We start from the raw sequence: 20,259 nt of genomic DNA on the forward strand, positions 1-20,259 counted from the left end.
CTCTACTCCAAACTCCGAATGATGAAACGCTTGAAGATTTGGAAAGCTGATTCAGAGCTCTAAATATGTCATGTTATGAGGGAAGTCCAGTTTTCGAGTTTTCAAGGTCAAAATGGCGAGCAAATTCCAGGTTCCACTGCTGCCAGAAATTCAGCATTGTGACCTTTGATGTTCAAAACTCCACAAAGCATCCTTCTTGCTTCTTTTTGGCCAATGAACCTGAAAATATGCAAAAACGTGCATATGAAGGTAATCTATATAAAACACACAAATAAAGAACTTAACTAATGCAATTTAGGGCGCTTGAATATACAATATTCGGCGCTTATCACACCCCCAAACTTACATTTTGCTAGTCCCTTAGCAAAACCAAAATGCAAAACTCAATGGAATGACAAACATGGGACTGCTACTACAAAAATATCTACCATGGTAAAATAAAATAGATACATAGCTCAAATACAACTTGAAACAGATAAAAACTGGAGATGGGGTCATTGGGAAAACTACCTTGCATATATGAAGCATTGATACAAAAATTGGCTAAATACATTTCCACATACATGCATCAACATCAAAGTCTATATAAATAACTCAATTATCATCTCTTGAATGGAAATCAACTCTAGCTTCAGTGAAAGTGAATTGGATTCTCAACATGCGGCTTTTACTTTCTTTTCCAATTCCAAAGCACAAGTTTTCAAATCATTGAATTTCCCTTTAAATGAGGTCCCTAAGGCATGATTTTATTTACAAGATAACTTTTGTTGTTTGTTGACAATTTATTGTAACTCATAAGCGAAACATAGAATGATTGTGCAATGCTGAAGTCCCTTAAGCTTTCTAACCAACCTATGTAGCAAGCGTTAGGCCAAAAACTCCCAAACCAGATGGCTTTAGGGTGTTAAGTGTAGAGACACTCCATAGGGCTTAATCGCTCAAGTTGGAAAGGCTACGAACTCCAACGAACCATATTTATTACCAGTTTATTTTTTGAATGACCGTGCAATGTTTAAGTCCTTTAAGCTTTCTAGCCAACCCCTGTAGTAAGCGTTAGGCCAACAACTCCCAAACCAGACGGCTTTAGGGTGCTAAGTGTAGAGACACTCTTAGGGCTTAATAGCTCGAGTTGGAAAGGTTACGAACGTCAACTGGTCATTATTTTCTTTCTTTCTCTTTTTTTTTTTCTTTTTTTTTTTTTTTTTTAGACAACTTAAATCATGCCAAAGATATTTATCTATCATGTTCATCAAATCAGATTAACTAGGCCAAGGTCAAGGTTGATCAAGTTGCATGCCTCACAGTTAAGTTTCCAATGTGCATCTGTGCATTGTGAAGTTTAAAAGAGTGTCAAATCCAGCAAAAATTTAATTGAGACATTTATACAGACTAATTTAAATCTACATGATCATTTCAACTCAAATTTTTCTTTATTTTCAAAAATTTCAATTGCTTCTATACACAAGGTATTAAACATATGTTTCATCTCCGACAAGTGTCAAGTTATACTATCATTGCTTAGCAAAAATTATGAAACAAAAAATGCATAAATGCACCCCCAAACTTGAATGACACATTGTCCTCAAGGTGTGAAGACAAGCATACCAAAATAAGAGCAAAAAAAAGGGGAAAAAAGAACAATATTACCAAGTGGAGTGACGAATGCAAAGATGTCCATCTATGTGAATGCACAAATGCGTCCCCCAAACTTGGACCCGAAGACCTGCCAAAACAGCACTAATATACACAGGTAAAAGCATAGGTTTCGGAATGAAAAACTAAAAGAGAATGAATAACACAAACATGAAGTCTAGTAAAAATCCAAACAAAACATAAATTAGCACACATTAGTCATAAGGTTACAATGGATAACAAAACAATGCCAAGAATGGGGCCAGTTAGAGAGATGAAGCTGGTTCAGACATTGTGTCGAACAAGTAGTGTGCATGACAAAAAGGAAGAGGGCCAAAGGTTGATTAGAGTGATGAAAACCCAAAAAAAATTTTAGACAAAATGCTCTCTAGCTTAGAGCATAACAACAATCACACCCAAACTCTACAATTTCCATGCCCATACTCCTCAAAAGGATAACAACAACATAACAAAAAGAAAAAAAAATAAAAAGGATGAGAAAGCATACCTTGAGAGAAGAATGGAGAGAAGGGAAAGATGGAATTAGGAAGGAGCATGGAGGTACATGCATGAGGTGGTGGGGTGATTGCTTTGGGGTTGAGGATGGTGGAAGTCGAGAGGAGGGTTGTGGTGAATGCCGAGAGGAATTGTGTTGGGGAAGGTGATGGTTAGGGAGTGAATTTGCTGAGAGGGGGGTTGAGTGTGGGAAGGTGGTGGAGGAGTGTGCATGGTGGTTCATGCAGGAGGGTGAGAGGTGTTTGGTTGGTTTGAAGGTTTAAGAGGAGGAAGGTGGTGGATGGAGAGAATGCCGAGAGAGGGAAAGAAGAGTGAGGTGGGTTGGTTTTAAAAGAGAGGTGGCGTGGTTCAAGCACTCGAAGTGTGTCTTCGAGTGCTCTAAAATGGGGCAGTGGGCTCGATTGGTTTGTTGTGTGAGGAGTGGGTAATTGCGAGCACTCGAAGCTTGGCTTCGAGTGCTCTAAAATGGGGCAGTGGGGTGAGAGGGGGGGTTGGCATGGAGTTGTAGGTTGTGGGGTGGCTTGGGGTTGGCATGGAGTGGGGTGGATGAAGGAGCTTGAAATTGCCGAGAGAAAGAGAGAGAAGGTGAGGTTGGTTTGGTTGGTATGGTTGGTGCAGGCAAGATGCCGAGAGAGAGGTGGTGAGGTGGGGGAGGTAGGAGGAGGTTGGGTTGGTTTTGGGTATGGTGTGCATGGGGTGGGTTGGGTGAGTTGGGAGCCGAGGTGTTGAGTGGGGTAGGTTGCAGGAGTGGAAGGTGGTGCTGCAAGGTTGGATTGCACGGTCGTTTAGAGAGAGAGAGAGGAGGGTGGCTGCGTGGTTGTGTTGGGTTGTGGTGGTTGGTTTGTTGGAGAGAGAGAGGTCATGGGTTGGTTTTGTTGGTGGCTGGGTTGGAAGTAGGTAGAGAGAGAAGTCGAGAGACGAGACAATGGGAAGGTTTGAGATGGTTGTTGGGATGGTAATGTTGAAGTTGCCGAGATGAGATGAGGGTGAGTTGGTTGGCACATGCATGGTTACTTGCATGCATGGTTGCGAGGTGTGGGGTGGTGGTGCAGGCAAGATGCATGGAAGTTGGTTTGGTGTGGAGAAGATTGGTGCAAGATGCCGAGAGATGGGCATGCTAGATGGGGTGAGAATTTCGAGCACTGGAAATGGGTTCTTCGAGTGCTCGAAATAGATGCAGTGAGACAGGGAGAGGGAGTGAGTGAGGAAGAGGTATAGAGGACCGAGAGTGGTTGGTGGTTTGTTTGCTGTGATGCATGGTTGGCTGAGTGGTGTGAGGAAGAGGGTTTGTGGAAGGATGAGAGTGGAGGGTGGTATGAGGGAAGATGGGTTGGTTAGGGTGGGAAGGTTGGTTATGCATGTGGAGGATGAAGGTTGTGGGTGGAGGAGTGCCGAGAGGGTGAAGGGTGTTGGATTTTGCATGCATGCATGGTGTTGTGCATGCATGGGGGTATGCCGAGAGGATAAGGGTTGTTGATGGGTTCAGGTGAGGTGGTGAGTGGTGGTAGGCATGGGAAGTGAGAGGGATGCATGGAGTGGGTTATTTGGTTGGAGCCGAGATAGAGTGATGCATGAGGTGAGAGAAGGTGATTGCTGGGATGTTGGTTATTGGAGTTGGGTTTCTTGGTTGAGAGAAGTGGTCGAGCACTCTAAGCATGGAATTAGTGTGCTCGAATTGGGACCAGTAGCCTCAGCAGCTTTGGGGTTCAAAATTCAAGCAAGGTCGAGCACTCCAAATTGGAGTTTAGATTGCTCGAAATGAAGCCAGAGAGTTCGGGTTTGTTGGGATGTGGCTGCGAGCACTCCAAAGGAACTTGAGAGGGCTCGAAAATGAGGCAGTGGCTACAAATGAAGGGCTGAAATTAGAGTGCAGCTACGAGCACTCGAACTTGGATTTTGAATGCTCGAAATTAGGACAGTGGTGCATGCAAGATTGGAAGCATCAGCGAGCACTCGATAGGGACGGTAGATTGCTCGAAATTGGATCAGTAGGCTCGAAAATGAATTCATTGCAATGGAATGTGTAATGTGAGCAACATGGAAATGGAAGCTGTTCAAAATGGAGTCTATGCATGGAAAGTCAGTGGCTTGGAGATGAAAGAATGCATGCAATCTAAATACATTATCAGTGGTTACTGTTGCATGCATTGGATGCAATTTGATTCATGTGCAACATCATTCCATGCATTTGCATTTGCAATCTCATTCTATGGGAGATAGTGAGCACTATTGCATGCATTTTCATGCATTTTGATGGATTTGCAACATCATTCTAGGAATTTTGCAAGTTGGCGACTTGGACACAAAAACTTTGCATGTCATTCGCATGCAATGGAAGAATTTCTGGAAATTTTCAAATTGTGTCTCATAATGCTTGAATGAACTGAAGAAAATTTTCAAATTGCATCATCTTTGGAAAATTTCTAGACTTTGAATGAATTTGAAAATTTTGGAACTTTTGAACATTTCTTCAATACAACATCACACAATTCATGGAAAATTTTTAAAACTTGCAATGTCAATCCAATGCATGGATTAATTTTTAAAAATTCTTCAAACTTTGCAATTGTGCACCAATGCTTGGATGAATTTAGAAAAAATTTTAAACTTGGCAACTTTTCTCTAATGCTTGGATAATTTTGCAAACTTGTCAACCTCATTCCAATGCATGGGAAATTTTGAGAAAATTTTCAACTTGTTGCAAGAATTGTGCAACAATCACTCCAATGCATGAAAAATTTTCAAACTTTGCAACAATTTGGGAAAATTTTCAAACCTTTCCACATCACTTCAAGCTTTTGCAACCTTACACAATTCATTGAAAATTTTTGAGAAATTTTTTAAGAATGCAATAAAAATGAGAGTTTATGCACATGAGTAGCATTCCAAAGCCAATGAAATTGCTTGAAGGCAATGGAAACTTCCGAGAATGGAAATTAGAATTGAGTAGGTTTAAGAAGCCATGCTAAAATTGTGGAACACAATTAAAGAGCTTGCCAGAAAAATTAAACTTTTGGCTTTTCTAAACCGTTTTCCAGAAAATTTCAAGGCACAAGTAATTGAAAAGATAGGGAAGCCTTGAAGTAGAAAGAATTGCTCCCCATGGGTGCTAAATTTAACGTCGATAGCTAGACGCACCGAGATCAAGTTGGTCCTCCTTACCCTATACCATGTCTCTCTAGAGAGTCATATTTCCCCAGATAGGACAATTCTTTTAAAAGTGGAGGAAGACTTTGAAGACAAAAGTGGAAAAGAGGTAACGGAAAGACCTCAACCCACTCTTCATCCTCAATGAAGAACTTTAGATTATGGGGCTTATTTGGATTATAGGAAGATGGAGTAGGTGAGGGTGCACCTAGCAAAGGCTTTTGAAGGGTCATATTGAGCACGAGAATGCTCGACAACTTATCCTTCAAAATTTCAACATCCTCCTCACACTTATCCGGCGGTTCGGGCTCAACAACTTGAGATAACTCAAGTGAGGGAATGGGATGAGATACAAGCTCCCAAGAGAGGGATGCATTTGATGTTGCCCAAGGAAGAGAATGAATAGGTGGAGGAATTTCAAATAAAGAATTTACCTCCAGAATAGAATTGTCAACATCAAAATCCTCATAATTGAAATGAGCTAAGCAAGCTTTTAGAGGATCCTCCATTAAAGGAGGTGCATCAAGCAAGGGATTATGTAAGGGCTGTGCTGGATTTTTATAGGATACAATCTCATCATCATTAATTTCCTCATTTTGAACCACAAATTCTTCAATTTTTTGTGTAGCTACAATTTGATCTTCACCCACTATTTATTCATTTTCACATGCAGTAACCACTTGAACATTCTCGTGATGAAAATTACTAGAAGTAAACTCATCATTCATAGAATTCTCTTTTGGATTGACCACAAGTTCAATTGGAAATTCTTTTTCCTTTTCCTGATTTAGAACATCAACCATTTGTTGAATTTGGGCTATTTGGTCATCTAAATCAACTCTAGATTGGGAATGAGAATAGGCGGTGGATTGCATGCTAACAATGTCATCCAACATTTGCTTGTTGGATTCCATCATTTGCGTATGCATAGACTCTATCATTTGTTCGTTGGCAGCTATTAACTCATCCAATGGAGACGGTAGAAAAGGAGAAGAAGAGGGCTGGAAATAATGATCATTGGGTTGAAAATTGGAGTGAAAATGTTGCCCAAGAGATTGTGGGTCTGAATTTCCTATGTCAAGCCACAAGAAGTTTTGATGATCTCCTGAACCCGAGTTATAACCATTGAAGTATGGATCACTACCCGGTTCAGAGAAATTTGCATTTGGTTGCTCTAGATAGAAATTCGAGAATTGTCTCGTTGGAAGACAATCTCTTGTATGATATGTATTACTAGAGCAAAAAGCACAAAACGCATGTGGTGTGTAGAATTGAGTTGGGAGATAATTATTCTCCATCTAGGAGTAATTCAACAACACACAAAGCAATCAACACAACACTTCATCACCATAACCTCCACATATGATATTCCCTCTCTCCTCAATTATCACGACAAAAATTAAATTGGCCACGACAAGGACCGATGCTTGAACATGAAATTTAAACAGGATAAGAGCCTTAACAAGGGCTTCACAACTAAACTTAAAACTAAATTTAACACATGCACAATATTAACAACTCGAAACTAGAAGTCACGAGACTTACCTGGGGTCCTCTAGACTTACAATTTGCTAGCATTCCCCCGGCGAGCTTCGAGTCCCTAGAATCTTACAACACTTAAAACATTGAGATGGTCAAAACACACAAGGAATATTCATAAGACACAATATTCACAATCAAACTAAAATTAACCCTAGAACTTTGGTCGTTAAACCGTTTGCAGTCCCCGGCAACGGCGCCAAAAATTGATCGGTTGATCAACTATATATCAACCTTCGCAATAGCACGAATCATTGTAAAATAGGGCTATTGGTCGGGTAAGTCGAACCACTGGGACTGCGCTAGTCTATGGCAACCTAAGAGTCTAGAATTGTTCTTAGAATGATAAGGGGTAATAAGGGTTTGTTTGATAGTCACTAAACTAGGAAATTAGGAATGCATAAAACAATAAATTATAAGGAAATTAAAGGAGTGAGATACAAGTAGAAAAGACTAGGGAGATAAATCCACACTACACCCTAAGTACATGCTAGATTAAGGCTAAATTGGGGAAGTACAATGTATAAAATGGTCACGGAATATATAGCAACACTAGATTACCATATACCCTTAGAGAAGTTCATTAAATCATTAAACAAGAATAATCCCTCAAAAATTCATACATTTGAGCTACCTAAACTAAAGTGTAGCCTTCAACATACTCACTCAAGCAAGAACTATCAAGTTTGTAATCAAATGATAAAGCACATGAGGTAGGAAACTAGCATAACCCATCAAAGGAAGTTCCTAAGCAATGGACTATCCATTTTCTCTATCAACATGCCTTGAAAATTATTCATAATCCTATCTCCATTGTCACCATGAAGAAGCAAGCATTATGATTACTACAAGAAACCATTTAAGACAAGATAAATCACTTACAACAATCATTTATAAACATTAGAATTCATTACAAGAAGTAATATGCTCTAGATTATGAAAAGACCAAAAATGATACATCATAATCCCCAAAATAGAAGCTAATCTAGAACATAAGCAAAAGGGGAGGCTTCATCACCTCCCTAGATGAGGTTTAGTTACCCATGAGTGAGCTAGAAGAATGAAGAAGCATGGATGAACAAGCCATTTTCGAGCTCCCTTCTTTAGGCTTCAAGAACACACCTTTTTTTGCTCTCTTCTCTCTCCTCTATCTTGTAAAAATGAAGGTTAATGTAAATGTGTGGCCTCCCTTGCCTTATCTCCTCCAACAAAGCTCTCTCTCTCCTCCAAAAATATCCCCAACCACCTCATAAAGAAGTAAGTAGAAATGAGGAAACCAATGCATAAGTGGCTGCCAAAATGAGGATTCCCGAAGGCAATTCTGCCCTAATTTCGAGTGCTCGAAATAGGGCCTCGAGCACTCGAAAATGGAGCAGATTGCTCCATGCTTGCATTGATTCGCCCGGACCTACTTTGGTAAAATAGCCATAACTTTGAGCTCCGAATTCCAAATGATGAACCGTTTGAAGATTTGGAAAGCTAATTCAGAGCTCTAAAAACTTTATGTTTTGGTGGAGATCCAATTCTCAAGTCTGGTTGGTCGAAATTGAAGAGAAAGACAGAAATTCATTGCTGCCAGGCAGTTCTGAGCACCTCTGATAAGAAGATCATAACTCTCTGCTCCAAACTCCGAATGATGAACCGCTTGAAGATTTGGAAAGCTGATTCAGAGCTCTAAATATGTCATGTTATGAGGGAAGTCCAGTTCTTGAGTTTTCAAGGTCAAAATGGCGAGCAAAGTCCAGGTTCCACTGCTGCCAGAAATTCAGCATTGTGACCTTTGATGTTCAAAACTCCACAAAGCATCCTTCTTGCTTCTTTTTGGCCAATGAACCTGAAAATATGCAAAAACGTGCATATGAAAATAATCTATATAAAATACACAAATAAAGAACTTAATTAATGCAATTTAGGGCGCTTAAATATACAATATTCGGCGCTTATCAAAACACATAAAAAAAAAAAAAAAAAAAAAAAAACCTAAATCCTTTTCCCATTATGATTACCATAAAAATAAATAATATGTATCTTTTAACTAATATATATACATACATATATTTAATATAAATATATATATTACCTTCCATATATAACCATTAGTTAAATAAATTATATATACCTATATATATCAATATATATTTTTATTGACATATATACCCCTCCACATGATTAAATATACCTATATATATCAATATATATTTTTATACACATGTAATTATATAGGTATAATTATGCAAAGATAATTATTAAATATCCTCATAACCATGGGCCTTTAATAATTAACCCAACAAGGCTTCCTTCAAGCCCAATACCACATCCTTTGGCCCAACCTCCCTTAAACCCAATCCAAATATTTTAAATACTTAAACTAACAAAATAAATAATACACGCAAGCGTAACTACACCTAAACCCAATAAACAATTCACTCATTAGCATTTCGCAAATCAAACACTACAATTTTAACAAATAAAATTATAAAACATAATTTAATTAAAACAAGACAATATATCTACACCCTTAATTAAATAAAACAAACCACAATTTATCTACCCACTTAAATAAACAAAACGAATCATAAATAAAATAAATCAAAACTAATAATAATAATAATAATAATAATAAAATAAAAAGAATTAATTTTAATTAATTAATCCTTTAAAAATATTGGGGTATTACATTTTCCTTTTGTTTTCTTGTAAGTGATGGGTTCCTAAAAACGGCTAATGCATGATGCTCATGCAGTGCAGGTACCATTTAGGAGAAAGCTCCTCTCTTTCCAGCTAGCCTTTTACATTATGTGGTGCCAATCACTAATTCACAGTCTTTCCTTTTCACATTAGTGAAAGTAGGCTAAGTAGCAAATAGTTTTGGACACGCATGTGCCTTGAAAATCGGTAAAAGTAACACTAAAAGAATATACAACCAACCCACGGCAAACAAGTAAAAACAACAAAAATAAAGGTCATATTTGCATGCATTTTATTTATTTTTTATTTTTTTGTCAGGTGCTGTAACAATGAACAATAGAATAAACGTGTTTTGAAAAAATTGTTTTGTTGTGTACAGTGTCTAAACGTTTCATGAATAATAGCTAAAAATTGAAACACCGATTTGATGTTTTTATATGTTTCTGTACTGTACGTTTGGTATGTTAGCAATGAACAATAATTTTTTTTAAAAAAAAAACTTTTAAATGACATTTTAAAACTCATTAACTATTATATCTTTCAAACTTGTAATACTTTTTTATTAAACATTTTTTCATATTTTTTTTTTTCAAATATCTTGCAATAAATGGACGATACTAAACATGCGTTCAATTAATATTTAAAATATTTTACAACAAAACATTTATTTTATTTTAAGTTAAAACAATACGTGAAAAACAAAACGCGCACCAAACATACCCAAAGACTATACACTTGGTTAGGTTTAAGTTTTGATCAACTTTCCTTGCAAACAATTTATTGGGTCACACTCACGGATAAAAGTCTAATGTTTTCTTGATCCGTGGGGAGATGGCGATTTACACTATGCTCGGGGATTAATCGGGGCAAAGTCCTAGATGCCTCAAATACCAAAAAAAAAAAAAAAAAAAAGATCAAACGCTAATTTTGGAAATGTAGGTATCTCATTCTTTTTGGAAAAGTTTTCAATACACAATATCTTCGTCAACAGCAAAGAAGTCAAACGCATTCCATCCGGACCAATATATGAAAATCCGACCGTCTGATTGAAAATTACATTTCAACATCACTTCCAGATCACTCAAAAACTTTTGGGAAGACTCGTTCCCATGTGTAGCTGAAATTAAGCTCAGTATCGAAGTCGTATTTTCAGAAGGCCAACTGGGTTTTTACACCCCTTGGATGTTTTTACACCGAAGTTTGGGCAGTACTCAAAAACCAACTTCCTCTCGTTCTAGCAAGACGACATCCTAATCCTCTAAAGTTTTATGCTAGCTATCAAAGTACTAACATAACTCCTTTCATTTATCTAAACTTGAGACCAGTTACATGATTTGTTTATTCAACAAGTTACACATGTAGTCTTTTCAGGGTTTATTTGTATGCAAGATAATTTGGAAGATACTAATTACAGTGCAAAATAACTTGTGTCATCATCATTTAGAGCTTTCATTCTTCTCTAGTCATGACCTCGGCCATCTTCTAGGTTACTAATGACATTTTCTTTTTGAACTTCCTTTTCCTTTACCATTGAAGTTTGGCTTTCATATTTTCCATAGCGGTGCATGGATTCGTATATATTGTCGTGTGCATGAACATCATATATCTATTATATATGCACACAAATCAACTCGCATGGTAAAAAAAAACAAAAGTGACATGTGTGTTGTGAAATTAAACAGATAATACGAGAAAGAGATCAAACACACACAACAAAAATACACAGATTTTACTCGATTTATCCAAAATCTAGGGTTACGTCCAAGGGTTGTAGATATTTTACTATAATGACCAAAACAGCCGTGGATACACAGAGTTCAGAATGAATATATATTCTCGTACTATGGTAACATAACAAGTACGAAAATTACTTAAAATTTGATCCGCGGAGTCAAGCCTTAGTGAAATATATTGAGGACTAACTCCCATTTCTTATTGACATGTGGATTAGCGGATTTCTCACAGTTCCATTTTTATGGTAAGAGACTGTGATCCAACTACTCAATACAACGATTTATTAGATTGTGTCCTTAAGCATCGCGATGCAATCGTATCACATCTCAACTGGACATATATATTTCTAGGCTTTCACTGTTTTAGGCTCCACACTACAACCTCGGGGAGCCCAAAAAAAAAGGAATAAACTCCTACACCATCATCATTAAGAATAATTTTAACATTCTCCAAAATCACTGTCGACATAAAAAATCAAAAGACGTCAAGTCCATAACTCCCTTACAATTACCTTCAATCTGGACCTATCTCCAACTTTTCACCAACATGATCCCTTCCAACCAATCAAAATTCTATATAGCCGTTTATAATAAGAAATTAGAATTTATCAAGGTACTTGAAGATGCAAGAAATTCATTCCCTCTTTCTCTCTCTAGAATTCTTACACTTCAACCAAAAGATCCTCTTCTATTTTCCATTCCTTCCCTTATTTATAGATATTTACAAGATATTTACAAATATTGACTGATTGCTGGATCTGGGCTTGTTCCTCCATAAGTCCTGGTCACCTTTGATGGGCTTACTCGCGTTCGGCCCATATGACAGTGTCTTTATATGGGCTGACCCAGCTGTACGGACCGGATGTAGTGCTTGCAAGTCAGATCCGGCCCATGTCGTCCTGGGCCTCCTCAACTGCCCCCATAATTGCCCCTTATTTAATAAGGGGTAATTATTGATGGCGTCTCATCATGACGTTGACGGCTCGAGAAAACCACGTGGGGGAACGGACGGTCAGATCCAGAATCAATGTTCCGGGGCTCGAGGAATTTCTCGCATTCCCGACGCTTCGGCCCTCGGGCCCCCCTCGCCTTTATAAGGCTCTAGAATACCACTTCACGTCCTTTTACCGTCTCCATCATCAGTCAAATCTCTCTCTTTCTAGAACAGTGCTAAGCTTTTTCTGGTGAAATCCTTCAAGAGTCATTCTTCCAGCGATCTTGCAGACCTCTGAGGTTAGTTTTGTTCCTTTTTACTTTCGGCAGGCTTCTATTTACCCCCTTTTAGATCCTTCAAGCACTTCCACCATGGTTGTAGATCTGGATGTTCTTCGTATGAGACTTAGACTTCCTGACAACATCGAAGTTAGGGTTTGCCCTCAGGACGTTAACATTATGACCGGTGCCGGCCTCCTGCCCGGCGAAGTCTTATTCACGAACCTTCAATTGAATGTTGTTAGGTTCCCTCTGCACCCTTTCTTTAGTTATGTCTTCAATAGATTGGGGATATCCCCCCTGCAGGTCAACCCCAACTTCTTTAGAATCATATCCGTTATGCTCCTGTTGATGCGTGACAGAAATCTGGACCTTGACCTCATAGACCTTCTTCTGTGCTATAAGGTCAGTAAGATCCGTACTAACGAACCCTTCTACCACCTCTACCCGTTCGAGAAGATGTCCATATGTACGGACACAATAAAATCTGAAAAGGGTTGGAGGGATAGCATCGTGGGCATTAGTGGGGCTTGGTCTTCGCCGGCTGCAGAGGGTTACCCAATCCCGAGCGCCTTTGGTGTCTGTTCTGTCTCCTCCTATAAAAAATTCAAATCTCATAAACATGATTGCCCCTGCGAAACATGCGTTCCCCGTTTTTGTACTTTCTTATGCCGTTCCTTAGGAATACCTTGTGATGACTTGAGCTACAGTGTTTGCAGGGATAGGAGTAATTACTTGAAGAAATACGTTCTGAACGATATTCCTTCCTGCTCAGATCTCCTCACTTCAGACAACCTCTTAGCGCTCTCATCACTCGGCTACAACATGAGCAGGCTTCAGATTCCTTCTTTTGGCAGGAAGAAAAATACTCCCCCAGCTACTCCTGCTGCTGGGGCGACCTCCTCTCCAGCGTTAGCCTCTTCCTCAGCCACCATCTCTGACACTGTCCCGAGCACAGTGGCTATTAACTCTGTTGTCAGCACCCCTGCTGCCAACCAGAGCGCGTCTCCCCAAACTACCACAGCTCCTGCTGCTGCGGGGGGCGTTCGGGACAAAGAACGAGGCAAAAGGCCTCATCCTGACAGTGAAGTCGATCCTGAGGAGGAGCCTCTCATAAGAAGGACCCGGGTCTCCGGGCCGGGTGCTCTCTTGCACCGTGCGATCAGAGCTCCTGCTCCCTCCGGGCCTACTGCAGCTGGTGGCTCCGCTTCTGCTTCAGGCCCCCCTTCTATCCCCACCTTACCGCCATGGGCCCCTCGGTACACCCGAACGGATGGGACGTTCGTGAAACCGAACGAGACCATGCTGAAGGATGGCCAGACCGCCATGGCGTACTATAGGAGCATGTGGACTCCGAAAGACCTTGAGGCGGCAAAGGGCCTATCCCAGAAGGATGTGTTCAGCCGCTTTCCCCAATCTGCTATGGAGGTGACTTTTATTTTCCAACTCATGAATTCTCTCATATTATTTGGTCTTGCCTTCGCCCAACCTGACTATTGGCTTAACCGTTTTTAATGTACACCTATGCAGACATTGTTCGGAATGATGGCTATGCAGAAGCAGGTGGAGATGGGGAACGCCAGGGCTCGTAAGTTTTCTGATAGCCTGGAGGTGGCTAATAAAGAAAACGACCTTCTCGCCATGAAGAATACCGAGGTACTGGCTCGGCTTGAAAAAACTGAACAAGAGAGAGATGTCCTGAAGAAGGAGAATGACTCTCTTCAGGATGAGAAGGATGCCCTCCAGCTTGAAAAGAGCGTCTGGCAGACTGAGCGTGACTCAATCAGAGACGAAAAGGCAGAACTCCAGCGCCTTCTGGCTGATGAACAGTCTGCTCGGATGGCTTTTGAGAAAAGAGCTCTGGACGAGCGTACCGCTCTGATCGATGCGATCAGCAGAGTGAGCGGTGGGATGCTGGCTCTTCACGCTCGGTTCTCAAGGGTCGGTGCTCTTAGATATGCTCAAGGATTCCGGGAAGGTTTCGCCGACCGAGTTCCGGATGAGGGACAGACCAGCTCCACTCCAGATGAGGTCGACAAGGATCTAGGGATCGAACCTCTGGGGGTCTATGTCGACCCAGAACCCACCGAAGCGGAGCGCATATTCGATGAGTGCCAGGACATTGCTTCCTCAAAGATCATCACAGCTCCTCCTACCGCTCTGCCTCTGACCGCTCCTCAATCGTCAACTGTGGTACCTTCCATAGCCACTGCTGACGCTGAGCCCCAGCCGAACGATTCAGTCATTCATCTTGATTCTCCGCCTCGTGAAGGTGAGACGGCTGATGGGGCCGAGGAGGCGGGTCGGCATAACCAGGATGCTGTTGGTACTGAGGCGTCTAGCTAGGGCTCCTTCGGACTCTTCGATTCCATATCTTTTTGTAACGATGGACATCTCTCTTTTTGTAAACTCAATGTTTAATATCAATGAAATGACAGAACTCTTTTTCCCTTTGTGTTGTGCTCTGTTCAACCTATTTTCAATACATATATATCTTTTCTCTCTTTTCTTTTATATTAGCTTTGCCGCGTGTTTGTTTATGGCAAGTGCCTGGCGCTCGGCTAGAATGCCACTTGCCACTTGGCTTTAAATTTTTAGCAAGTGTCTGGCGTTCGGCTCATGGTGCCAGCTGCCACTTGTCTTGCTTAAGTGCCTGGCGCTCGACTAAAATGCCACTTGCCACTTGGCTTTAAATTTTTAGCAAGTGTCTGGCGTTCGGCTCATGGTGCCAGCTGCCACTTGTCTTGCTTAAGTGCCTGGCGCTCGGCTAGAATGCCACTTGCCACTTGGCTTTAAATTTTTAGCAAGTGTCTGGCGTTCGGCTCATGGTGCCAGCTGCCACTTATCTTGCTTAAGTGCCTGGCGCTCGGCTAGAATGCCACTTGCCACTTGGCTTTAAATTTTTAGCAAGTGTCTGGCGTTCGGCTCATGGTGCCAGCTGCCACTTATCTTGCTTAAGTGCCTGGCGCTCGGCTAGAATGCCACTTGCCACTTGGCTTTAAATTTTTAGCAAGTGTCTGGCGTTCGGCTCATGGTGCCAGCTGCCACTTGTCTTGCTTAAGTGCCTGGCGCTCGGCTAGAATGCCACTTGCCACTTGGCTTTAAATTTTTAGCAAGTGTCTGGCGTTCGGCTCATGGTGTCAGCTGCCACTTATCTTGCTTAAGTGCCTGGCGCTCGGCTAGAATGCTACTTGCCACTTGGCTTTAAATTTTTAGCAGGCCGTTGGAAAAGAAAGTTATTTATTTATTTTTTTTTTTGTAAATTTCAGTAACTTGTACATTCATACGTATTTGATTGACAATAAACAACATCCAATTAAAGCCGAAACTTAGCTTTTATTGGTAGTACCTCTTCAGAGACGTGGCGTTCCAGGGCTTGCTAACCAACCTTCCCGCCATGGTTTCCAACGTATATGCCCCCTTGCCTATGACTTCTGCAATTCTGTATGGGCCTTCACAGGGTGGCATCATTTTTTTGACCATCCCCACCTTTCTTTTCAGAACCAGATCGCTAGGGGCAAAATCCCTGTGTTTTACTCTTTTGTTGTGACTATTCGCCAATACTTGCTGATACGATGCTAACCTTATAGCCGCTGTGTCCCTCTTTTCGTCTATCATATCGAGGTTTAATCTTAACATCTTGTCGTTCTGATCTCGACTCCACGCTAAGCTTCTGATAGTGGGGACCAAATGCTCAACCGGTATAACTGCCTCGGTACCATATGCCATTGCAAACGGGCTCTCCCCAGTCGGCCGCCTTGGGGTGGTTCTATAAGCCCATAGAACGTTCGGGAGTTCATCCAACCACTTCCCTTTATGATCTTCCAGCTTCTTCTTAATGCAGGCGAAAATGGTTCTGTTTGTGATTTCTGCTTGTCCGTTGGCCTGAGGATGACTTACTGCAGCCAACTTCTGGTTGATTCCATACTCCTCCAGCAGCTTTCTTACTTGCCTGCTGTCGAGGTTTATGCTATTGTCCATGACTATTGATCTGGGAACACCGAAACGGCAGATAATATTGTTCCAAATAAATCGTCTCACATGAGTCTGAGTCACGCTAGGATATGGTTCTGCTTCCACCCATTTAGTGAAGTAATCCGTGGCCAGTAACACATACTTGTTCTGAGCTCTTGCAGTTGGCAGAGGACCGACCACATCCATCCCTCATTGCGCGAAAGGCCATGGCGAGGCCATTACGTGCAATTCCTCAGGTGGTTGGTGGATCAATGGTCCATATCGTTGGCATTTATCGCACCTTCGAGAGAACTCCTCCGCATCTCTTGACATGTTTGGCCAGAAATACCCTTGTGTCATTGCTTTATACGCTAACGATCGCCCCCCAGAATGATTGCCACACACACCCTCATGAATAGCTCGCAATACCTGCTGCGACTCCGCGGAGGTGACACACTTCAAGTATGGGCCAGAGTAGGACCTTCTGTACAGCTGGTTACGCACGATGGCGTACTTTGCAGCATTCTTTTTGAGTCTCCTAGCTTCATCCCTCTGCATAGGCAAAACGCCATTTCGAATATAGGTAATGATGGGGTCAATCCAACTCGGTTCATACGGTATGACGTTGACTTGCCAAGGGTCAGAGTCCAAGGGTTCTTCGAAAATAGATGGCTGGGTCAGTATTCCTACTGGAATCACCCTCGCCAATGTTTCACCGCAACTCGAAGCACTACATGCTAACCGGTCCGCATCTGCATTCTGTTCCCTCGGCAACTGTATGAATTCAATCTTTGCAAAGTCCTTGGCTTTATGCAGAACGGCAGAACGATACGCCCCCATCGTGTCATCCTTGGTCGCGTACTCACCATTTACCTGCCGAACAATCAGCTGCGAGTCACTATACACAGTCAAACTTTTGATCTGTAGCTCTCTGGCCAACTTTAATCCATTTAGCAACGCCTCGTATTCCGCTTCATTATTGGTGGCTCGGAACTCAAGTCTGAGTGCTTGGCTCAAGGAAGTACCCTCTGGGGTTTGCAGTTTGATCCCAATTCCAGCCCCCATCTGGTTAGAGGAGCCATCCACAAAAAGTTTCCAAGAGCCGCATCTAAGGTCTTCTTCCGTATCCTCGGCATCACATTCTAGCAGGAAATCGGCCACCGCTTGCCCTTTAATAGCTGTTCTCGGCTCATACGTTATGTCAAATGAACTCAACTCTATGGCCCACTTTGTCCTTCTGCCCGAGAGCTCTGGCTTGTGCATAAGCGTTCTGATTGGAAAGGTTGTTAGAACAGCTATGGGGTGGGATTCGAAATAATGCCTCAACTTTCTTTTTGCATTTACAAGTGCAAGTACCACCCGTTCGGCCTTTGAGTATCTTTTTTCTGCCTCTGTCATTGTTTTGCTTACATAAAATACCGGGTATTGCACCCCTTCCTTGCAACGAATCAGAACGGCACTCGTCGCGACACCAGATACTCCAAGATATAGAAATAACTTTTCTTCCGGATCTGGGGCTGACAGGACTGGTGGATTCTGCATATATTCCTTCAAATGAGTCAATGCTTGTCGTTGCTCATCCCCCCAGACCTGCCTTCCATGGCTCCGAATCGTGTCAAAGAACGGTTTGCAGTGATCTGACAATTTTGAAATAAATCGACTTAATGCAGCTATTCGTCCTGTGAGGGCTTGCACCTCTCTGATCGTCTTTGGCTCGGCATTCTTAATCAAAGCCTCTGCTTGAGCGGGGCTAACTTCGATGCCTCTGCGGTTGACCACGTGTCCCAGAAACTGTCCGGAACTCACACCGAACGAGCACTTGGTTGGATTGAGCCTCATCCCATATCGCTTCAGTACATCAAATACATCTTGCAGATGCTTCAGATGATCATCCTTCTTCCTGCTCTTTACCACCATATCATCAATATAGGCTTCCACAATCTTTCCCATTTGATTCTTAAAAATTTTGCTAACAAGTCTTTGATAAGTTGCTCCCGCATTCTTTAGTCCGAAAGGCATAACTTTGTAGCAGTATGTTCCTCGCTCGGTGACAAAAGTAGTTTTTTCTTCATCTGCGGGGTCCATAGGGATCTGATTATAACCCGAATAAGCGTCCAGAAAGGTTAAACGCTTATACCCGGTGGTGGCATCCACCATTTGATCAATCTTAGGCAGCGGGAAGCTGTCCTTCGGACAGGCTTTGTTCAAATTGGTGAAATCAATGCATACTCGCCATTTCCCATTCTTCTTCTGCACGACAACGACGTTGGATAACCAATCAGGGTAGTGCACTTCTCTGATAAATCCCGCATCAAGCAGCCTATCGACTTCTTCCGCTATGATTTGATTACGTTCTGGAGCAAATCTTCGCTGCTTCTGTTTCACTGGTTTGAAATTGGGATTGACATTCAGGGAATGACAGGATACGGAGGGACTAATTCCAGGCATGTCTAGGTGACTCCATGCAAATACATCGGCATTGTGGGACAAGAAATCCACTAGCTCTTGCTGCTCTTCTCTGGTCAGTCTTATACCTACTCTGGTAGTTCGTTCTGGCCTGGACTGATCGATCTGCACATCCAGAAGGGGCTCCTCGGTCAAGTCGACTGACTCCTCCACCCTGTTCTGCTCGGGCGGAGGTTCCTGTAATTGCTATCTGGGGCTTGCCGAACGGACGGGCGCCTTCCCTTTCCCAGCATGCTTTAGTGTGACGGAATAACACTCTTTGGCTGCAACCTGATCCCCCCGAATGTCTATCACTTTATCTCCATCGGGTCCGAGGCACCTCATGACCTGATGCAGAGTTGAGGGTACACCTTGGACTCTGTGAATCCATCCTCTTCCCATCAGGAGATTATACGAGGGGTGAATTTCTACAACCACAAAAGTTTCCATAAGAGCTCGTTCTGCAGCTTGAACTTCCACTTCCACCATCCCGACGGGCTCCACCCTCTTCCCATCGAACCCTAACAAGGGATTTCCAGTGGGCTTGAGCCTTTCTGGTTGAATCTCGAGCCTATCAAATGTGTCCCTCGGCATGACATTCGCACTGCTCCCAGGATCGATCAGAACTCTGCGCACCAAGCAGTCTGCCACTGTCAAACTGACTACCAACGGGTCTTCATGGGGCAGTTGAACACGCTGCAGGTCTGTCCAGTCGAACTTTATCTGCATCGACGGGCTCTGCTGGTGTAGAGTATTCACACTGCTGACCCTTTTCTTCATCTGCGCCTGCCGCAGGCGCGCCCGGAGTAGCTCATCTGACTCTTCACTAGGCTCGGGTCGACCATGGATAGCATTGATTATACGAACTGGTTGTGAATTGTGGGAGCTTTGTTTATGACTCCTTTTTATTTGTTCCACCGGTCGATTCTGCTCTATCGCCGAACCTTGAACATAACTCGCGAACTCCCCTCTAGCTATCAACATCTCCACTTGCCTCTTCAGGTTCCTGCATTCGTTAGTCTGATGACCGAAGTTAGAATGGAAAGCACAATGTTTAGTTTGGTCCCTCTGTTCAAGGGGTTGCCTAATTGGCAGTGGTGGATGAAACTTATCTTTGTTCTCCTGATACAGCCTCGCCAAAGTGACCTTCAGCGGAGTAATCAGCTCTTCCTCCCTGGACCTTTTTTCTGCCTTCCAAGAGGTCTGACGTTGCGGCTGAGCCTGCTTCTGCCTGATCTTTGCCTTGGACTTTTCCTCGGTCGACACGAGCGACGCTGTCCGAGCATTAGCTGCCTCCTCTTCTTCTAGGCGCACAAAGCCATCGGCTCTTTCATTGAGTTCATCCATAGTAGTTGGCGTGTTCACTACCAGACTGGTGTGAAACGGAGTTCCA

The 20,259-nt window shown here is 42.2% G+C and overlaps 1 protein-coding gene across 1 annotated transcript; it reads left to right on the plus strand.

Annotated features, from left to right (window-relative positions):
• Positions 1-13,664: 13,664 nt before the first annotated feature.
• On the plus strand, positions 13,665-14,858 carry LOC132315041 (uncharacterized). Its single transcript, XM_059813803.1, has 2 exons — positions 13,665-13,895; positions 13,998-14,858. Exons 1-2 carry the CDS (start codon positions 13,770-13,772, stop codon positions 14,811-14,813), a joined length of 942 nt encoding a protein of 313 aa, XP_059669786.1. The 5' UTR covers positions 13,665-13,769; the 3' UTR covers positions 14,814-14,858.
• Positions 14,859-20,259: the final 5,401 nt, after the last annotated feature.

This window comes from Cornus florida, unplaced genomic scaffold (assembly GCF_030987335.1).
Source record: "Cornus florida cultivar Cherokee Brave unplaced genomic scaffold, ASM3098733v1 CherokeeBrave_3.0.0_Hap2_Chr06, whole genome shotgun sequence".
Lineage (NCBI taxonomy): Eukaryota > Viridiplantae > Streptophyta > Magnoliopsida > Cornales > Cornaceae > Cornus > Cornus florida.